Here is a 21,014-nt window from a genome sequence, read left to right on the forward strand (position 1 = left end):
TCAACATCGCCCATCAGTGCTATAAGGATATGTTCTATTGCTGACATTTAGATGTATCAAGATTGTCATTTTAAGTTTTTATTTTTATTTGTTGCTTGCTGGCCTCATAAGACCTAATGAAAAGATCGAAATTTTGGAAATAAACAGCCTTTACTAGAAATGACTCACTAAACAAATATATGTTGGATTTCTTAGAAAAGATCTGGGGCCTCATTTATGAGGCCTTGCGTCAGTTTTGCGCTGCGGATGCGTCACTTTTTGTGACGCATCTGCGGCGTAAAACATGCGCCTTGTTGCGCCATATTTAAAAAGTGACGCATCTATGTAGATGCGTCACTTTTTAAACCCCTGCGCCACATTATACCTGCGTCAGGTATAATGTATGCAGAGGGGGCGTTCCCCCGCAAAAAGCCTCGTAATAGTGACGCAGTGAAATCTATGAGATTTCACTGCGTCACTTTTAGGATGCTGTTGCGTCAAAATCTTGCGCCTGCCTCACAGCAGGCGTAAGACTGACGCAAGCCCTTTCACATGGGGCTTTCCCCATGTGAAAGGACGCATTGCTGGAGATGCGTCACTTTTGTGACACACTCCAGCAATGCGTCACTTTTGCGCTTACAGATGCGTCAGAAATACTGACGTATCTGTAAGTCTTTGCGACATGATGCGTCATACATTAAATATGACGCATCATTGGTGTCGCAAGGAGTGCGCAGTGAAAAGTGACGCATCGCTGTTTTCACGCAGCGATGCGTCACTTTTCATAAATGAGGCCCCAGGCGCTCAAATTATTGACTGTGGAACCAGTATCCTTGGGTTTTAATCCTGACTCTTTCACTTGACTACATTGTGCAATCTTGGGCAAATCAGGTAATCTTCATTAATGTGAATCCTATCTGAATAGTCTGAAGAAGATGCAGAATAAGGAGAATCGCTCCAGTCGCCTGGGTACCGTGGGAGCTATTGTCTTCCTCTTGAATGAAGCAGCTGGGGAGCCTCCAATCCCAGGGATCTCAAGTGACACTGGATATTAATGTGCTTTCTGGAGGAAGAACACCTTAAATGTCTGCCACTAAGCCTAACCCCCGCCCCTTCTTCCTTTCTAGCAGATGGAGAGGTATGTGAGAACAAAGTATATACCTCTTTCCTCGTTCTCGTCGAAGGCTGGCTGGCCGAGCCACTTACCCAGTCTGCAGCTCTGTTCAAAACAAGGAGCGGATTCCTGAAGCTTTCCTAGCTTGAAGTACAGACCCACATGACTGGCACTGGAGGCTTAAAAGGCATGCAGACAGATCCTGATCTCTTAGGCCCTAGTGATCCAGCAGCCCAATGTGCCCCTTGTCCAAGCAGCACCAGAGCCCAGCAGCAGACTTGCTGCCAGAGCCCATTAAAAAGAGAAATAGATAGACTTTTGATGGAAAATGTCCATATGTTTATACACACCCATTGGGGATTGGTTAAGCAAAGAAATGTCATTAGTATACACCAGCTAAATACTCCTCACTGCTTTGTATGTTATTGCGTAAGGTGATAATGGAGATGTGCATTATTATCCTGACGATGAGGCGTGTTTATGCACCATACAGCGAATCATGTCAACTGTTTCTGACGTAGATATTTTGGCTTCCTTAGGTAGCTGAATACCTAAGTTCTAGTTTTCTTGCATTTAGTTTCACATAGAATTAGTGGAGGCACATGGTTATTTGTATTCTTGTGGTAAAGGGGAGATTTTTGTTTCAACTGTTTTGAACACGTATGGTAGTTAGGGATTTAGTGGCTGACGTTGGCAGCAGTGGCAGCTGGTTACATTTGAAAGTGGTAAGGCATAAAAGTTGTGGGCAGTGAACTGTGGCAAGTGGGTGTAGTGCGCGAGCCCGAACATATGAAGTGGGGGTTTGGTGGGTTCTCCCCCTCCCAGACAATTTTGAAAAAAGAGCAGCCAAAAGATGCATTTTCAAGGACATTTCAGAAAGCAAGAATGTTAACCCTTTCCAGGCTCATGACGGCTCGACGCTATCATGAGCCACTGGCGGCATGTGCTCATGATGGCTTGGAGCCGTCATGCAACTGCCGCCCGCCCCGCTCTGCCTACGCAGCACTATTTCCTCGCCTGTGCGGGCGAATTAGTGAGTGGGCGGGATCATGACGGCTCCACGCCGTCATGAGCACACTCCGCCCGTGAGTCATGACGGCGTGGAGCCGTCATCAGTAAGGGAGCACCACAACCCCTCTAGCCCCGCCCGCGCCACGGCCGAATTCGCGCTGCGGCGAAAAGGTTAATAAAGCAATTGGGAAAGTGTAGCAATTACACAAATAAGGAGACTGACTGTCCTGTTGTGCTGTTGAAGCTCGAGAAGGACTTATTTAAGTCTGTATTGTGACAGAGGGGAGCACACCGTTCCCAAGTTCTAATCTGCAATTAACTGATTCCTATACAGCTCGGACCGCCAGTGCACTCTTCTGCCGAAGTCAAGAATGTTATTTCATGTTGTAACACCTGCTGATTTTGTGATTGAAACAAAATTCGGTTTTGCTCTTGTGCAGCGCTCTGATGCACACTATGTAACTGCTGATAGATTAATAAATAAAACATGGGATTCTTGGAAAATATGGCATTTCCAGGTCTATTAAATTTCTGGTTCAAAATTAAAACCACTTTCCTGTCTGAGCTCAGTATTTTTGCAGTGGGCCATAATCTCATGTGCATTTTCGCTGCAAAGATGGCCTGGCCCAAATATTAAAGACATATATTCTTAAAGTGGAAGCACCCAGTCACCAAATAAGGAAATTGAAACCATGTGGTGCTGAAGTGAGCAATCTTTTTCCTTTGCTACAGACGACCTCAGCCTATATCACTCTTGTGTAATTAATATTCAAGCTCTTGATGCTCTATTGATTCAAACTGCCTCAATGCACAGTCAGACGTAGGTATTTCTGGCACCAAGCCTACAACCTGACCAGTTTCTCACTCCTCTTCTCTTGTCACTCAGTCAGTGGTTGACAGTCTTCTCACAGATGAGACAGCGCCCCTCAGCCTTCACACGCAGGAACCAGTCCGTCCGACAACCCATCCATCCACACCCACCTACTTAGTCATGTTTTGGCCCTCCTTTCCCTTTCCCTCTCTTGTAGAAAGACTCTAAACATTAGGCTCCAAGAACAGGCCAGTGGGACTCGAGGCATTTCAAATATATATGTTCTTCTCTGTGCTAATCTGCATCAAGTCAGTTTATGTTGTGTAAGCTGTATAGGTTCAGTGGTATTTCTCGAGCACTGCTTATCGGGGCCTGCTTTGTCTCCAGGGTCCCAGTCACGCCTTACATCAAAGCCTAATTGAGCATAAAATATGTGCTAACGTTCACAGCAGTGCTCAATTATATAGGAATGCTTGTGTTTATGTATGCTTGTGTTTATAGGGGAAGTTTGGGAGGGAGGGGATCTCCCCTGAGGAAAGTTTTGAAAATTGTTGTATTTTGGTGCAAGTTTCTGCAATATTTCTGCGATAAGTGGACAAAAAATATCGAATTCTGATACTGGAATCAGCCTGCCTCCCTCCCTTACATCAGGATGTGGTGTTGCAGCCAGGGCAGGAGATTTAGGAACTGGGGAACCAGGCCTAATTCTCAGTGTGAATATCCTGCGATTCTGGGCAAATCACTTGGGGCCATATGTATCAAGATACCACTTAGCGAATCTGTAATAGCGATTTTTAAGAAATCGCTATTTCAGAATCGCTAAGTGGTATGTATGAAGGCAATCGCAAAAAATTAGCGCTTTCTTAAAAATTGCTATATTTTGTGCGATTCCCACAATAGCGATTTTTTACAGTAAAAAATCGCAATTTTGCGATCCCTTAACGGAAAAAATCGCAAAATTGTGATTTTTCGAATCAGCAAATCAGAAACTCAGGTGCAGCTTGATGACATCACAACCAGGAAGTGAGTCTACCCATGCTGCACCCGTGTAACTGATTGCCAGGGTAAGGAGTGTTGGAGACAGAACACTGCAGTGCTTTGTAAACATACAGGACACAGGAGACATGCCCAGCCAGGATACCCCCCAGCAGCAGCAGCAGGAACACCAGAGGAGGAGAAAACAAACATTTTCTGAAGCAGAGCTTGAAATCCTCATAGAGAAAATGGTAACAAGCCATGAACTGCTGTTTGAGAAGAACTCACTGGGGTCCCTGAAACAAGAAAAAGGCGCATATGGGGAGACATTCAGGAGAAGGTGAATGCAGTTGGGGTGACACATAGGAGTGTGGAAGACCTCCGCAAATGATGGTATGATATGCGGCAGCGCTCCAAAGAAAAGGTGGCCACCAGGTTGGAGCAAGCAAGGAGAACTGGTGCATGGACCTCAACTGCCACAGAATCAACACCATTAGAGGAACTTGTGGAGGCAACACTACTGCCAGAGAGCGTCACAGGAGTGGCTGACCTGGACAGCTCAGACCCCCAAGGAGCAGAACAAGGTAAGAGGCATGCTTTCACACCCCTGACCCCTCCCCAACTAACCCCACACACCCAGCAGCGACCCTTGGGCAGAACGAAAGTAGCAATCCAGTGCAGGTATACAAACACACACTGTAATGCATTATGGGAGATGTAGTCACATGCACATTACATTGGTAGTCTGACACCCAGTCATTCCCCAAAAGCATATGTGCATCAGGAAAGTGAGACACAAGAAATGTGTAATTAGCAAAATTTAAATTTATTTATTTACAAGTGCAAATCAGAACAGAAATTAAATGTATGCCTTTACGTCCACAGCATCTAATTCAAATCAGGCAACAGGCAGTGGGAGACAGGGCAAGTCCCCTACCAGAACAGCAGATGCGCAGGAGGAAGAAAGTGAGGAAAGGGCTAGTCCAGTCAACACCCCCAAGCGCCGCAGGAGGATTGCCGTAAAACCTCTAACCCCTTTGGAGGACGAGGGCCAGGACACTGATCAATAAATCAATCAATCACGGCATTTGTAAAGCGCGCTACTCACCCGGGAGGGTCTCAAGGCGCTGGGGGAGAGGGGTATGTTACTGCTCGAACAGCCAGGTCTTGAGCTGCTTCCTGAAGGAGAGATGGTCTTGGGTTCGCCGAAGGTGGGTGGGGAGGGAGTTCCAAGTCTTGGCTGCCAGGTAGGAGAAGGCTCTTCCTCCGGTGGTGGCTCTGCGGATGCGTGGTACGGTGGCGAGGGCGTGGCTGGTCGATCGTAGCTGGCGGGTGGGCGTGTAGAAGGTCATGCGGTCGTTGAGGTACTTGGGGCCCAGGTCGTGGAGAGCCTTGTGTGCATGGGTGAGGAGTCTGAACGTGATTCTCTTGCTGACGGGGAGCCAGTGCAGGTCTCTCAGGTGTCCGGTGATGTGGCTGTGTCGAGGGATGTCCAGGATGAGTCGTGCGGAGGCGTTCTGGATGCGTTAGAGTCTTTTTTGAAGTTTGGCTGTGGTTCAGGCGTAGAGGGTGTTCCCGTAGTCCAGTCGGCTGGTGACGAGTGCCTGGGTGACGATCTTCCTGGTTTCAGTGGGGATCCATCTGAAGATTTTGCGGAGCATGCGCAGGGTGTTGAAGCATGAAGATGAGACGGCCTTGACATGTCTGGTCATCGACAGGGAGGAGTCCAGGATGAAGCTCAGGTTGCGTGCGTGGTCCGTTGGTTTGAGAGCAGTGCCCAGGGGTCGTCCCAGGCGGAGGGTGATGATCCCAGGATGAGGACTTCCGTCTTGTCAGAGTTCAGTTTAAGGCGGCTGTTCCTCATCCAGTCGGCGACGTCTTTCATCCTTTCGTGTAGGTTGGCACTGGCGGTGGTGGGGTCGTTGGTGAGGGAGAGGATCAGCTGGGTGTCGTCGGCGTAGGAGATGATGTTGAGGTTGTGTTGGCATGCGATGGCTGCGAGGGGACTCATGTAGACGTTGAAGAGGGTTGGACTGAGTGAAGATCCTTGTGGTACGCCGCACATTACTTCGGTGGCCTCGAATCTGAACGGAGGGAGGCGGACTCTGTGGGTTCTTCCGGCGAGGAACGAGATGATCCACTCCAGTGCTTTCTCTCGGATTCCGATGTTGCTGAGGCGCTTCACTAGGGTGCGGTGGCAGACAGTGTCGAACGCCGCAGAGAGGTCCAGGAGGATGAGGGCCGCTGTTTCTCTGTTGTCGATCAGGGTTCTGATGTCGTCGGTGGCTGTGATTAGGGCGGTCTCGGTGCTGTGGTTGGGCCGGAAACCGGACTGCGAGGGGTCGAGGGATCCGTTCGTCTCGAGGAAGGCGGCAAGCTGTCTGTTGACAGTCTTCTCGATGACTTTGGCCGGAAAAGGAAGGAGCGAGATGGGACGGTAGTTCTTGAGGTCGGTGGGGTCCGCTGTTGGTTTCTTCAGGAGGGCGGTCAGCTCGGCGTGCTTCCAGCTCTCCGGGAAGGTGGTGGTGCGGAAGGAGGAGTTGATGATGTCTCGGAGATGGGGTGCGATGATGGCGTCGGCTTTATTGAAGACGTGGTGTGGGCATGGGTCGGTCGGTGATCCGGAGTGGATGGAGTTCATCGTGCGGGTGGTGTCTTCGGTGCTGATCGGGGTCCAGTTGCAGAGGGTGGTGGTGGCGGGCGTTGGTTCGGTGGTAGGGTGCGTGGTCTATGCGTCGAAGCTGTTGTGTATGTCGGCGATCTTGCGGTGGAAGAACGAGGCGAGTGAGTTGCAGAGGTCTTGCGAGGGAGTGATGTCGTTGTTTCCGGCGCTGGGGTTGGAGAACTCTTTGATGATGCTGAAGAGTTCCTTGCTGTCGTGAGCGGTTTTGTCCAGTCGTTCTTTGAGTGCCGTCTTCTTGGTGGCGCGGATCAGCTGATGGTGTTTGCGGGTGGCCTGCTTGAGGGCGGTCCTGTTGTCTGAGGTCTGGTCGAGCCGCCAGGCTTTCTCGAGGGTGCGGCAGTTCTTCTTGGATTCCTTGAGTTCGTCGGTGAACCAGGGGGTTTTCTTGCTGCCGGGTCTGCTGGGTGGGTTCTTTAGTGGTGCGAGGCCATCGGCGCAGGCGGTCAGCCACTTGGTGAGGTTGCTGGCTGCTTCGTTGGGGTCCGTTGTGCTGGTGGGAGTGTTCTGGTTGAGGGAGGCGGTGAGCTGCTCGGTGGTGATCTTGCTCCAGCTTCGGCAGGGAATCTGTTGCGGTGGTGGTGGGTCGTAGTTCTTCTGAAGCTGAAGTGGACGCAGCTGTGGTCGGTCCAGTGGAGTCCGGTGGCGTGGCTGAAGGAGATGTGCTTGCTGGATGAGAAGACGGGGTCAAGCGTGTGGCCGGCGTAGTGGGTGGGGGTGTTCACCAGTTGCTTGAGTCCGAGGTTGGCGAGGTTGTCCAGCAGGGCGGTGGTGTTTCTGTCCTTGTTGTTCTCCAGGTGGAAGTTGAGATCCCCTAGGAGGATGTAGTCGGCGGAGGGAAGGGCGTGCGGGCTGATGAAGTCTGCGATGTCTTCGCTGAATTGTGTGCGTGGTCCCGGTGGTCGGTAGATGAGGGTGCCTTGGAGGGTGGTCTTGGAGTCAGTGTGTATCTGGAAGTGCAGGTGTTCGGCGGCGGTCAAGGTTTCGTCGGAGTTAGTCGAGATGCGGATGGTGTTCTGATGGGGATGGTCAAAGCAATGGCACACAGCCTGAAACACAACAGCACAGCCATGCAGAGACAATGCAAGAAGTCCGAAACAGGCGCAGGTCCCGTGCTGCAACAAGTGCTGTAGATCCTGGGGATGGGTCGGTGTTTGCCGGGCTTGAGCTGAATATGTTGCAGGTTCAGCGCCTGCAAGCCAAAAACATCAAGTTACACCAAAGGGAAGTCAGGGCAGGCTTCAGGAGCTTAACATGTGCCATGGAGGCACTCTGTGGCGAACTCAGGCTGACCGTGCAGCCAGGCGTAGGGAGATGCAGCGCCTGGACATGTATACACGTGCTGTGAACCGCCTGGCCTCCTCCAACAACATACTAGCTAGACGCTGCATCAGTATGCAGCACGAGTTTGAGCACAATAATCAGGACGTTGGAAGGGCCCTGCTACAAATCTCTACGGCTGTAGATGAACTGCGCACACTCCGCACCACAGGGCCAGGAGTCCTAACTCAAAATGATGATGATGCCCTATCAGTAAGGAGCAGCGCCACACCACCACCAACCATGGATAGGCGCCGTAGTGGACGCAACAGTAGGGCGACTGATATGAGTGAAGGAGGCAATTTGCATCCCCAGACAGGAGCCTCCTCCCGCCCCCGCCGCTAGTATGGACACATCAATGGAGCCACTGCATTGGTGCAGCTAACCACTGTGCATGGGCACTTGACCATGAATGGATACATGCTCAGTGCATTAACATGTGCTGGACATTATGAAGGACATTGTTACCCAGTCAGCCTGTTCCTGATGTTAAGGAATAAACACAGTCTGTCAATTGTAAATTTGCATTGTGTCATTTCTCTTACCTAGAAATAGTTGCGCGTAATCCCATCCCGCCTCTGACGGCCAGCAGCTGCACCTGCTACACCAGCAGGCATGCGTCCTTGAGCTGGGCCCTCCACATCAGATGTGTCATATTCACTGACCTCCACTGGTGTGCCTTTCCTGGTTGCAATGTTGGGGTGGATGCACATGCGACAACTATTTTGCAGCAGGTTTCTGGGCTGTACTGCAATGCCCCTTCACTTTTGTGGATGCACCTGAATCTGCTTTTGAGAATACCAAAGGTCCTCTCTATGGTGCCTCTTGTTGCAATGTGTGCCCTGTTGTACCGCCGCTCTGCTGCATTTCCTGGATTGAGGTAGGGCGTCAGAATGAAGTCACGTACTGCATATGCACTGTCACCTGGGGGCGGGAAGGTATATGGTTAGCCACTGTCTAGCACATGCAATCCTTGACACGTGTGTATACTGTGCAAATGCATTTACCTAGCAAATAGCCATCGCCAAAGTCCCCATTTAGGAGCCTACGGTGTATCCCACTGTGGCGGAAGATGTAGGAGTCGTGCGTGCTGCCAGGGTATTTTGCAACAATGTCCGTTATGATGTGTTTAGTATCACACACCACCTGTATGTTCAGGGAATGGTAGGATTTACAATTCCTAAACACGTATTCATTGTGGGAAGGGGGGATGTTGCAACATGCGTCCCATCTATGCACCCGATGACATGGGGAAATTGGGCCATTTGATAAAAATCCTGTTTGGTCTGATACAGTTCCTGTGGGGTTCTTGGAAGGTAAATGTGGTGTGGCATTCTCTGTACCATGGCGTCAAGGAACGCATGGAAAAAACGCGAAAGGGCACTTTGTGAAACCCCTCCTGCTGTGGCTATCACCCCCTGAAAACTACCTGAGGCTAATAGGTGTAGTGAACAAAGGACCTGGATGTGAGTGGGGATGGCTTGTGTCCTGCGTGTGGGGTGTTCTAGGTAGGGTCTGAGTTCTTCTATTAAATCATGAATACTGTCTTCATCCAGTCTGTAATGGGTAAAGATATCCTCATCAGTGCGCTGGTCCATGGTGACACGTAAACGGAATAACCTCTCCTGGCGTCTCCTCCTCTGGGCAGCAGCTCTCAGTCGCATCCTCCTGGCTATCAGGTAAAGCCCCGCCATTGTGGAAAGAAGTCTGTTGCATTCTGTTGCTGCTTAAATAAGTTGCACCTGGTTACCACCTGCTCCTACTTGGTGGTAATTGCGATTCTTTAAATTGCAAATTTCATCAAATCGCAATTTGCGATTTTTTCATACATACCATTGCGATTTCTTGTTTTGCAATTTTTTAATTGCGAATTTCGCTAAGTAAGAAATCACTAATCTAGGTATTCACAGGAAAATCGCAGAATTTTCATTATCGAAAAATAAGGAATCGCATTTTTTGAGATTCCTTATTTTGCTACATATTATCCTACATACATACCTTTTTGCTAATTCGCATTCGCAAAGGCAGTAATTCTGCGAATTTCGGCCTTTGCGAATGCTATTTTCAATGATACATATGGCCCTTAATCTCACATCTGCCCATAAAAAATCATTAATGAATGAGACTTTGTGTAATGTAATTGGTGCCCATGAAAAAGTTAAATTATTTCGAGTCAACTTTGCACCATATAAAAACTGTACAAAGAGGTTAAAAACAAAGCCTTAACATAATGAAAGACACATATAGTTCCATTTAGTCGCAGATTTGTACGAAGTTGAGCCTGAAAATATTGCTAAATCATAGCTATCCCACTAACATTTTGTGATCTTAGGCAAATAATGTATTTCACCAACACTCAATTTTCTTTATTATGACAAATGAAAGCATTTAAAAATATGTGAGTTCAAAATATCAGTTGTACAAAAGGTCCGGCTAAAAAAAATATATATATTCTGTAAGTTTCACCAGCAGGTAGCTACCTATAAAATACTAAGGAACTTAACTTTAACTAAATTAACTTTAAAAGTTAGTATTCCACGGCAAACACACTATACTACATTATGAGAGTCTGTTAACACACTGCAGAGGTATGTCTATAACCAGAGACCCACAGAATTAATTTTGGTTGGTGCAGTGCAGAATAGTAACTTCTGTATTTTTAGTGGTATGAAGTCACAGACTGTGACAGAAAGCACAGTGAATATGCAAGTCATTATTTTAAACTTGCCTTACACACAGTAAGATAGATTGCTACAAAATGCGCAAAATGTCTTAAGATGAAACGGTGCTTCCAAAATATAGATTTAAGTGAAGCCGAGACTGTACTTAATGCATTTTATTTTAACATAACTGTCCCTTCTAATGGGAATCCGTTAGTAGTTGCTTTGCAAAGGACTGGGGCAGGGAAAAGGACTGGAGGATCAGGGTGGTGGGGGGGTTGGGAAGAGACAGGCGGGGACTCTGCATTTTATTATTGGCCCTCTTTCCTCCATGGAACAGGGGGGCTAAAAGTCTGCGCTTTTCTCCTTTGCCTGCCAGAGATCAATTCATGCATCCAACAGGGAGACTTCGAAACAGCGAAACCATGTTCGAGTCCCAGCATCAGCTCAACATCCTGTGACTGGGCTAATCACTTAATGCACCGGAGCCTAGAAAGAAATGAATCTGACCTACTGTCATGTTATCTGATGCTCATGTAAAGTGCTCCAACACCTGTAGGCCAAGTATGTGCTGTATAAAGCTGTATGTATGTAAGGAAAGTGACACCATTTGTTTCTTTTGTATTTACACACCAGCATCATTTTCAGAACTTACCTGTTGTGCTAGCAGCAAGTAAAACAAAAACAGCAATCCACCTTTCACCAGTCTCAGAGAACTGGAGGGCCTCTCATATGTACTGTAAAAATACTGTGAATATCAAAAAAGCACACAGAGAGTGTAAAGGACCAAAGAATAAAGAGGGCTATCACTGGACCTTAGGGTGAGAGATATTCCACGGCCACCTGAGAGAGCAGTAACCCCTGGGGACCTCTCTGTCGGCAGGAGCATCACAAATTCGTGTGTGAGTAAAAGCCTAATTGGACCCATGAGCAGAAATAAGCTTAAGGATTTCAAGGGTAACTGTGTGCTTTGGGAACAAACTGATATAACCCAGAACCTTGAGGGGTTAGTGAGAGACAGCGTTTATATTTTGCTCACTACCCCAAACTGGCCCCTGTGGGTGTAGAGAAGTCTCAAGACCTAAGAGTGAGCATGGTCCTCTGGAGACCTGCGGATCTATGGGATGGAAGGACCTTTAAGGATGAAAAGAAGCCCGAGTGACCGGTGGCAGACAGGACATTCAGAGAGCTGAGGCTGAGCGTGGGTACCGTGGTCTAAGGTTGAGATGCAAATTCGTGGCCCTCAGGGTGAGAACGAGATTTATATCCCTGAAGCTGAGCGCCAGAAATATCTGTGGCTGTGTTGCGGTGGGATCATTGTGTTTACAGTCATGACAAGGGTTACTCAGCCTATAAAGTTTAAAATACTTTTATTACTGCAATGTTTACCAACATTAGTGCTACGATTATAAACAGTTCATTGCGTTGGTTGCAAACTGTGAATGTGGGCCACTTTTTGTGGGCTGCCTGGGCCGAATTTGGCCCCACTTCAACCCTGGTTACACCGTTTTAGGGAAAGAACACCAGAACTTCAGGACGGATCAGTAGTGGTAAAGTGTGCAGAATCCTAAGGCTAGCAAAAACAGGAGGGTGGAAGGGAGATAGTCTGAGGGACGCGCCAAGGATGCCAGGTCTAACAGCGATGAACATGGTAAATTAGAAAACTGAATGGTTGGGCATTGTTTTAGCTATATTTGGCTGATCTTTTCAGCAAACAGGGAATTAAAATGGATGCAATGCCATTCTTGACGCAGGTTAAAGTACTATCTGAGATAAGACATCATTTTTATAACCGTGCCACTCCCGCACCCTTGACAGGCTCAGCAAACAGAGCGAGGTGCAGTGAACTCACCCGCGCACAGAGGGCAGCTGCTTCTGGCCTGCGCCATGGCGGCCGCGCACCTGGAGGAGATCGTCCATGAAGGCGCCACCTGCTCCATCTGCTTGGATTTCTTCACGGAGCCGGTGACCACCGGATGCGGCCACAACTTCTGCCATCCATGTATCTCAAAGTACGTGGCGGACCCGTCTGCCAACTTCTCGTGCCCGCAGTGCAAGCGGACCTCCGACCAGGCGACGCTGAGGGCCAACGTGCAGCTGGGCACCATGGCGGACCGGCTGAAGCGCCTCAGCCTGCAGCGGGGGCCGGAGGGCGGCCACTTCCGGTGCCACAAGCACGACGAGCGGCTGAAGGTCTTCTGCAGGGACGACCAGCGGGCGATCTGCGTGGTGTGCAGCCTGTCCCGCGAGCACAGCTCCCACACGGCGGTGCCCGTGGAGGAGGCGGCGCAGGAGTTCAAGGTACACCGCGGCGCTCGCCTATACTCCTGCTGTTGTTGACAAAAGGAAAATGCTCACCCAGCTTGCCCTAGACACTTCGTTTACACATTTACATTTGAAAAAAGTAGTCGTTTATACTTTGGTTGTGATGCAGGGCAAAGCTGCCGTATTACTGACCCTGGCATGTGTTACTCTTGCATTCCTAACATTCAATTTTAAATTATATATATATACATTTTTCCAGCAATTCACGGGTTAACATGCAGCCTGCAGGCAGAGTAAAATGTCTCTTTCTCGGTCGCAGTCTTTGTGTAGTGCTGTTCTTATCACCATGTTTACTGGCGAACACACCTTCTGGTAGGTGTACTTTCACATGAGTCATCTGCTGCACTGCATTCCTGTAGTGAGTGACTCTTGAAGTAATAGCTTCACACTGTACATTGGGAGGGATGAGGGGGCACGCCAGACTGACAACCCTTTTATGTGTGTAAAAGGCCGCTTTATTGAAACAGGTGCACATCACAATTTTATTAAAACTGGCACTTTGCCTTACAAAACTAAAACCTCTCTAAACATCGAGTTACCTGACCCCTTGCCTTTCCTCCCCACCCCTACGATCTCCAAATGATAAAACATCCCCCCACCCTGCAAAATACAATACATAAAATTCAAATACATTAAATAATACACAATCTTATCCCATAACCTTTGAACTTCCTAACCACCCAGAACCTAACATCCTATCTGTCTTCCTGCAACTGTGACTAACGAGCTCCAATGTAAAACATCCAACCTGCTTAACCTTACCCCGTTCCTGTACACCAACTCCCCAACTTAACGCCAAACTACCAAACTCCAGCCAAACTTGGACAACTTCCAAAACAACATTGCCAGCACCTGTTCCAAACGACAGCATACAAACTTAAAACCCCTGCGCACCTGTTCCAAACCGGGTCAAAATCCTAAAAACCTAACCGAAAGCTTCCTCAAAAACCATAAAGCCCAGGAGGGAGGGCGGGGACCAAAAAAGCCTAACTACTGCGCTCCCAGCCACCAGGTCACCAGAACCTAAAATGGTGGCTGGGCAAGCGCAGGGACCCTTAAACTACCATTGGCTGGTATTCAAAAATTGGGCTGCCTTTTGGCTACTCCCAAGGCAGCCCAAACCTACAAAATGGCTGCCGCCATCTTGTCCCCACCCCCTCCCAATCTGCCCGGGGGCAGATCTCGAGGCTCGGCTGCCCCTCAAACCCCCCTTGGGAGGGATGAGGGGGCAAGCCAGACTGACAACCGTTTTATGTGTGTAAAAGGCCGCTTTATTGAAACAGGTGCACATCACAGTTTTATTAAAACAGCACTTTGCATTACAAAACGAAAACCTCTCTAAACATCTAGTTACCTGACCCCTTGCCTTTCCTCCCTCACCCCTACGATCCCCACATGATAAAACATCCCCCCACCCTGCAAAATACAATACATAAAATTCAAATACATTAAATAAAACACCATAATACACAATCTTATCCCATAACCTTTGAACTTCCTAACCACCCAAAACCTAGCATCCTATCTGTCTTCCGGCCACTGTAACTAACAAGCTCCAATTTAAAACCACCAACCTGCTTAACCATTCCCCGTTCCTGTACACCAACTCCCCAACTTAACGCTAAACTACCAAACTCCAGCCAAACTTGGCCAACTTCCAAAGCAACACCGCCAGCACCTGTTCCAAACGACAACATACAAACTTAAAACCCCTGCGCACCTGTTACAAACCGGGCCAAAATCCTAAAAACCTAACCGAAAGCTTCCCCAAAAACCATAAAGCTCAGGGAGGGAGGGCGGGGACCAAAAAAACCTAACTACTGCACTCCCAGCCACCAGGTCACTAGAACCTAAAATGGTGGCTGGGCAAGCGCAGGGACCCCTAAACTACCAGTGTGCTGGTATTCAAAAATTGGGCTGACTTTGGGCTACTCCCAAGACAGCCCAAACCTACAAAATGGCTGCCACCATCTCGCCCCCACCCCCTCCCAATCAGCCCGGGGGGGCAGACCTCGAGGCTCGGCTGCCCCCCAAACCCCCCTTGGGAGGGATGAGGGGGCAAACCGGACTGACAACCGTTTTGTGTGTGTAAAAGGCCGCTTTATTGAAACAGGTGCACATCACAATTTTATTAAAACTGGCACTTTGCCTTACAAAACTAAAGCCTCTCTAAACATCGAGTTACCTGACCCCTTGCCTTTCCTCCCCCACCCCTACGATCCCCACATGATAAAACATCCCCCACCCTGCAAAATACAATACATAAAATTCAAATACATTAAATAAAACACCATAATACACAATCTTATCCCATAACCTTTGAACTTCCTAACCACCCAAAACCTAACATCCTATCTGTCTTCCTGCAACTGTAACTAACGAGCTCCAATATAAAACATCCAACCTGCTTAAGCTTTCCCCATTCCTGTACACCAACTCCCCAACTTAATGCTAAACTACCAAACTCCAGCCAAACTTGGCCAACTTCCAAAACAACACTGCCACCCAGGAAAAGACGGGAGGATAGGTGACTACACCGCCTCCCTCTTTTCTTGCCCCCCCCACCACCAGTTGCCCCGTCAATCCTCCAAGTCACCCCCACTCTTTAACGAACTCCCAACAACCGGGTCAACACCTCCCTCAATTCCAACAGGTAAAGGTCAATGCCAAGGTGAGACAAATTAACCCCATCACCCCTAAACAGCTCCGGTTCATCATAAAGTATATCCTTATGCCAAATCCTCGAGAAATCTAGGTGCCTACAAAACCTGACCATCTCCACATTGACCTTCCTCCGGGCCTTATCAATCGCCTGCGGATGCACTGCGCCTCTCCACATCCTGCGCGGCACAAAATCGGTCCAGACCACTGCGCAACCAGCCCACTGCCTTTTGATCTCCCCCAAATCCCGCTTCATGTCCCTCATCAGCACCAAACCAGTCTCTCGCACCATGTCATTTTCCCCTAAATGAAGTATCAGGACATCCGGACACCTGCACGCCACAACCATTCCATTGAGTGTTGACACCAATTCTCGCCACAGCATGCCCCTTTTCCTTTCCAATGAACATTAAAAACATTAGGGTTGAAACCCAGGTTTTCACCAAAGTAGCTGGAGCGTGCCTGCACCTGGGCCCTTCTAACAAATGAATGCCCCACGATACAGACCACCATATCCCTGGCGAGGGGATCCGCCACCGAACCTGAAATGAGAAACAACAGTAAATACAGGAACAACCTACCCACCGCACGCGTTCATTGGCTCGAAACGCATCGCACGTAGCGCCGGTAGGATTTCGACGACCATCTACCCAACCACATGATGTCCCAACGCCCCCACCCCTGCCTGGGCGCCTCGGATGCCGCGCCGATCCGGAATGAATGGGTGCCAAAGCGCCTCCCCTCCAGGCCCAGCCACTGCAAAGCCTTGCACAATACCGCCAGCAGCTGCGAACCCGACGCCGGCCGGCCGGATGCATGTCGAAAAACCTTCCCATCCATTTGTGCCGCAGACTGCAGTCTCAACCTCCACCTCACGGGGCATCTCCCACCCGGCCAACCGCCTGCAATGAAACCCAGCGACCTACCCCCCTTTGATCCGTTTTTGCCTTCCGCAACCACAAATGCACTTCGGACTCCAGGAAAGAGATCTCAGACCACAATACTCCCGCCTCCCCCTTCGCTCCCAGTAATTCAGATACTTGAAAGGCCCCCGCAAACATCCAAACCATCAGGGTGGCGAACAAGTAGGTTTCCCTTTCATCAAAGCACACCCTCCCTGCAAAACCTCCAGGACTTGTTCCAGCAACACCAGCGACAAAGGCTGTAGGGCCCTGCACCCTCTCCCGCACTCTTGTGCCCACCCTTCCAATATGCGAGAACCAAGCTCCCCCGCCGATGGCACGTAACCCCACAGGAGTTTCCCCATAAACGCGATCCAGGCCATCGTCTGCTATCGTCACCCGCGTGAGCCCCCTGTCGATTAAACCCAGGATGAACTGAATTACGTCCTCTTGTCGCCTCCTCCCCGGGGCCCACCACCTCGCCCTGGATGCCAAAAAGTCCTCCCATGCTGTCATGTACGTCACCTTCGTCGACTCTGCCAAGGACCCTAGAACCAGCTGCAACATCCTGTGTTGCCTACGTACCACATCTGAGGCGGGATGCTGGTCGGGTCCCGATCCGTGTCCTTGGCTAACCCACGGAATCTCCCCCACTGCGAACGAGACAAAGCATATGCTATTACATTGTCGACCCCAGGCACATGCACAGCGCAAAAGGCAATATCATAGACCAAGCAGCCTAACACAAACACTTGCAGAAGCTTCAGCACCTGCGCAACCCTGGCTGACTGGCGATTGACCACCTCCACCACCGCCATGTTGTCCACGTGAAAAGTCACTCGTCTGTGGGCCAGAAGCTCCCCCCAGAGTGAGACTGCCACCACCAAAGGGAAACGTTTGAGAAAAGCAATACTCCTGCCTCCTCCCGCCCATTCTGGGGGTCACTTCTCCGCGCATCACTTCCCCTGCCAGTACAAGCCAAAGCCATCGCTCCCCACCGCATCCGAGAAGATTTGAACATCCCAGACCAGGGCTTCTCCCGCTGCATGGGGATCCCGTTGAAATCCTGCAGGAAAAAACGCCACATCCGCAAATCTTCCCTCACTCCAGCGGGCAGCCGTATGTGGTGATGCGGCGGTTTCCGCCCCGCCAAAGCCCTATCCAGCCTCCTGCAAAAGGTTCTCCCCACACGCACCACCCTGCAAGTAAAATTGAGGTGGCCCAACAGCACTTGTATTTCTAACACCGTAACCTTAGGTTGTGCCAACATCACCTCCAGCAGCTCCAACATATGCTGCTTTTTCTCCACTGGTAAACGGGCCTCCATAGCCACCGAGTCCAGCTCAATCCCAAAAACGACAGCGCTGTGCATGGCCCCACTGTCTTTTCCGGTGCCAGTGGCACCCTAACTCCCCCATGAGCTCCTGAAACCTGTCTGCGTAGCCGGGGTGCCGAACAAAAAGAAGCCATCCAGGTAGTGCGTGACACCTTGGTGACCCGTCCGTTCCGTGAACAACCATTGTAGGAACAAACTGAAACACTCAAAGAGTGTGCATGACATTGAGCAGCCCATCGGCAACACTTTGTCCACGTACCAGCAGCCGTCAAACTGAATCCCCAGTAGGCGCCAATTGTCTGGATGGACTGGGAGCAGCCGAAAGCCAACTTGATGTCACACTTCGCCATCCTTACCGTTGCGCCCGCCGCCACCACCAAGGCCATGGCCGCATCAACTGAGGAATAAGACACCGTGGTCTCCCGTTCGTCAATGTAATCATTTACGGAGCCCCCTTCGGGCCATGACAAGTGCTGAATGAGCAAAACTGCCCTGTCTACTTTTTTGGCACGACCCCAATGGGAGACACAATTAGCTCCGCCAACGGCTACTCATCAAAAGGTCCCGCCATGCGGCCCTCGCACACCTCCTTTTCCAGCTTGCTCCGCACCACCTCCGGGTGCTTCCTGGTGGACTTGACATTGTCGGCCCACCTGTGCTGCCTCGGCCCCTCGTAACCCAGACGAAACCCCAACCTCAAACGCTCGGGGGCCCCCAGGTCCGGGTAATCGTGCAGAGCCGCCACCAACCGGTCCACCCTAACCGGAGTATGAACCTTTGGGCCCAGGCCCCTTATCACCTCTGCCTGTCCCTGCTGACTGCTGTGCCCCCGACCGCGGACCAACTGCCATACCCTGCTGTCCCCATTTTGATTGCTCCGACGCCCCCCAGCACCTGACCAGGGGATGGCCATATTTCCCGCAGACGGAACACTCATGGCGGAAACGGAAATGATCTTGCGTGCACACACCTTTGTTATAGTCCCAACAGGCACCTGAAACACCGGACTGGTTCTTGGCCCCTGCCCCCACCCCTCCCCGGGTGGGGCGTCACTGAAAGGGTTGGTAAATTATCGGCAGCCCGCTCGCTGTAAAGATGGTCTTCCCCGACCCCACCAGCCCCATCGTAGGCTGCCAGAGATCAGTGTCCAACTCGCCCCATTTCGCTTCTGGATCCCAGGCCATTCGTGCCCTGAACTCCTCATCATACTGCAAAACCACCTTCCGTGATTTGGGCCTTCCGGATGACGTCCATATATTTAAACAAGGACACCGACCGCTCCGGGAATTTTTCGCAATATATGCTAGCAAATATTAAAAAGGCCGCCGTCCAATTCTCAATCGTAAGGGACACCTTCGGCCTCTCCTGGAGTTATTACTCCTCCTCCTTCGAGCCCTCCTTCGCCGCACTTCCCAGTGAAGGAGCTTTAGCATCTCAAAGTACTCCCCCTTCCAAATACGCTCTTTCGTCGCCAACATCAAAAAGGCACCCAGCGGTTTCGTAATCCCCATGTACGGCAGCCGCTTGATCTTCAGTTCCTTAATCTGGTTTCGCAACTTCCTCCTCCGACGCGCCCGTACCTGCCGAACCAGCCCCACCTGCAGCCTCGGCAGCCGCACTCCCCTTAGCTCCGTCCCCTTCCGCAGCCACTCCCCACCCCACCCCAACTGAAACCAGGCGTGCCGGGGACACTGCTGCTCGCGTACCTGACACCAAGGAGGCCACACTCCGCTCTCCACTGCGCCGATCCAGAGACGCTGTCCTTGGCTCCCAACGCGATGTCCGGGCCATCCTCTCTCGTTGGCACCGTGACATCTGTAAACACTCGAAACACCATTATTCGGCCCCCCTCCGCCTTCGCCATCCCTCAGCTCTCCTTCCTCCAAACTGTCCTCATCCTCAACTATCTGCACAGTACCCGCTCCATAACCCCTTCCTGTCTGCGGCGCCAACTGCCCCCTGCTAGCAAGATTATAAACAACGCATGCGTCGCTCATCCAGCCGCAAAGCTCCCCAGGATGCTGGGGCCCGTGGGTGTTGGGGTTGGCGAGCCCGCCTCGGGCCTTTGTCTGCCAGCCGCGATGGGATCCCCCGCCGGTACGTGGTTGCCCGAGGAGGCTCCGCCCTCGCTTCGCCTTGGCGCCGGTGGTCCATCCCCAGCCCTGCCAAGTCAGGAGCCCCTCGCCGCTTTTCCTCCTGCAAAAGCAATGGCCAGACTGGTGTGCTGGGTCCCTCACTCACCCCGACCTGACCCCCCCTGCCTCCCCACCATCCCCGCGCCCTCGGCCCCCAAGACCCCCCAGCCTCCCTTAGCTCCACCCCCGCATCCCACCTTCCTCCTCATAATGGCTCCACGCCAACCCCCAATACCCACACCCCCATCATTGGACCAAGCCCCCCCATCCCCCCAGCCCTCCGCGTCGGAAACCCTCCCCTCCGCAACCCACTCAGTCCACCTTTCCCCCCTGCCACCAGGGGCCCCCACCCCCACACCCTCTCTGCACCCTTGTGCCTCCCTAACCCCCTCCCCCAAGACTCGAAGACATCCAAACCATCCCAGTTCCCCCCACTCCCCTCCGAAAGCATTAGTGGAGACCAAACCCCGACTCATCCCACCCCCTCTGAGCCCCTGACACCTCTCCCCCTCCCCTGCACCCCCATCTCGACCAAGGAAACGTCCTCGAAGGCCCCACCCATCCAAGCGTGGCCTCGTGACCAACCCCCCCACCACCTGCCCCTGCTGCCTCAACCCCCTGCTGCCCGTGGCCTGCACCATCTACCCCAGCCGGCGAGGGGGGCACTCCTTGCCCTCTTTCCCGCTCATCTTGCCTCCTGCCTTCCCTCCCTGGGGCACCCCTGCTGAAACTCCCCTCCCCTCAGAGGGCCCCGCCCCACAGCATCCCGACCCCGGAGGTACCAGCCCGCTCCTCACGCTCGGGGGGGAACTGCTCTCTGCCCCCCCGTGCGTACCCACCGATATTCCCTGGCCCCCGCCCACCCCAGCCGCACACCGCGTACCGGCCGGGGAAGCGTTCATCGCGTTTTGCCCGCTGCGCTCCACCAGACCTTGTCCCGACCCTCCCACCACACCAGATGCCTCCCGCAACCCAGCAGGGGAGCGCTCCTCGCTCCTCCCCACCGCGTGCCACCAGACCTTGTCCCCGGCCCTCCCACCACACCAGATGCCTCCAGCAACCCAGCGGGGAAGTGATCCTCGCGCCTCCCCACCGCTGGCTCGTG

General features: G+C 51.4%; 1 protein-coding gene across 2 annotated transcripts in view; it reads left to right on the top strand.

Annotated features, from left to right (window-relative positions):
- The first annotated feature begins 12,366 nt into the window (after positions 1 to 12,366).
- Positions 12,367 to 21,014, top strand: part of LOC147717694 (E3 ubiquitin-protein ligase TRIM39-like) — a 138,716-nt gene continuing 130,068 nt past the window's right edge. For both annotated transcript variants that reach the window (XM_086924482.1, XM_086924483.1), the window contains exon 1: positions 12,367 to 12,851. In XM_086924482.1, coding sequence (XP_086780608.1) covers positions 12,438 to 12,851 — 414 coding nt within the window. In that variant the 5' untranslated portion in view covers positions 12,367 to 12,437. The remainder of the gene's footprint in view (positions 12,852 to 21,014) is intronic.

Source organism: Lissotriton vulgaris, chromosome 5 (assembly GCF_964263255.1).
Source record: "Lissotriton vulgaris chromosome 5, aLisVul1.2, whole genome shotgun sequence".
In the NCBI taxonomy this organism is placed as follows: Eukaryota; Metazoa; Chordata; class Amphibia; order Caudata; family Salamandridae; genus Lissotriton; species Lissotriton vulgaris.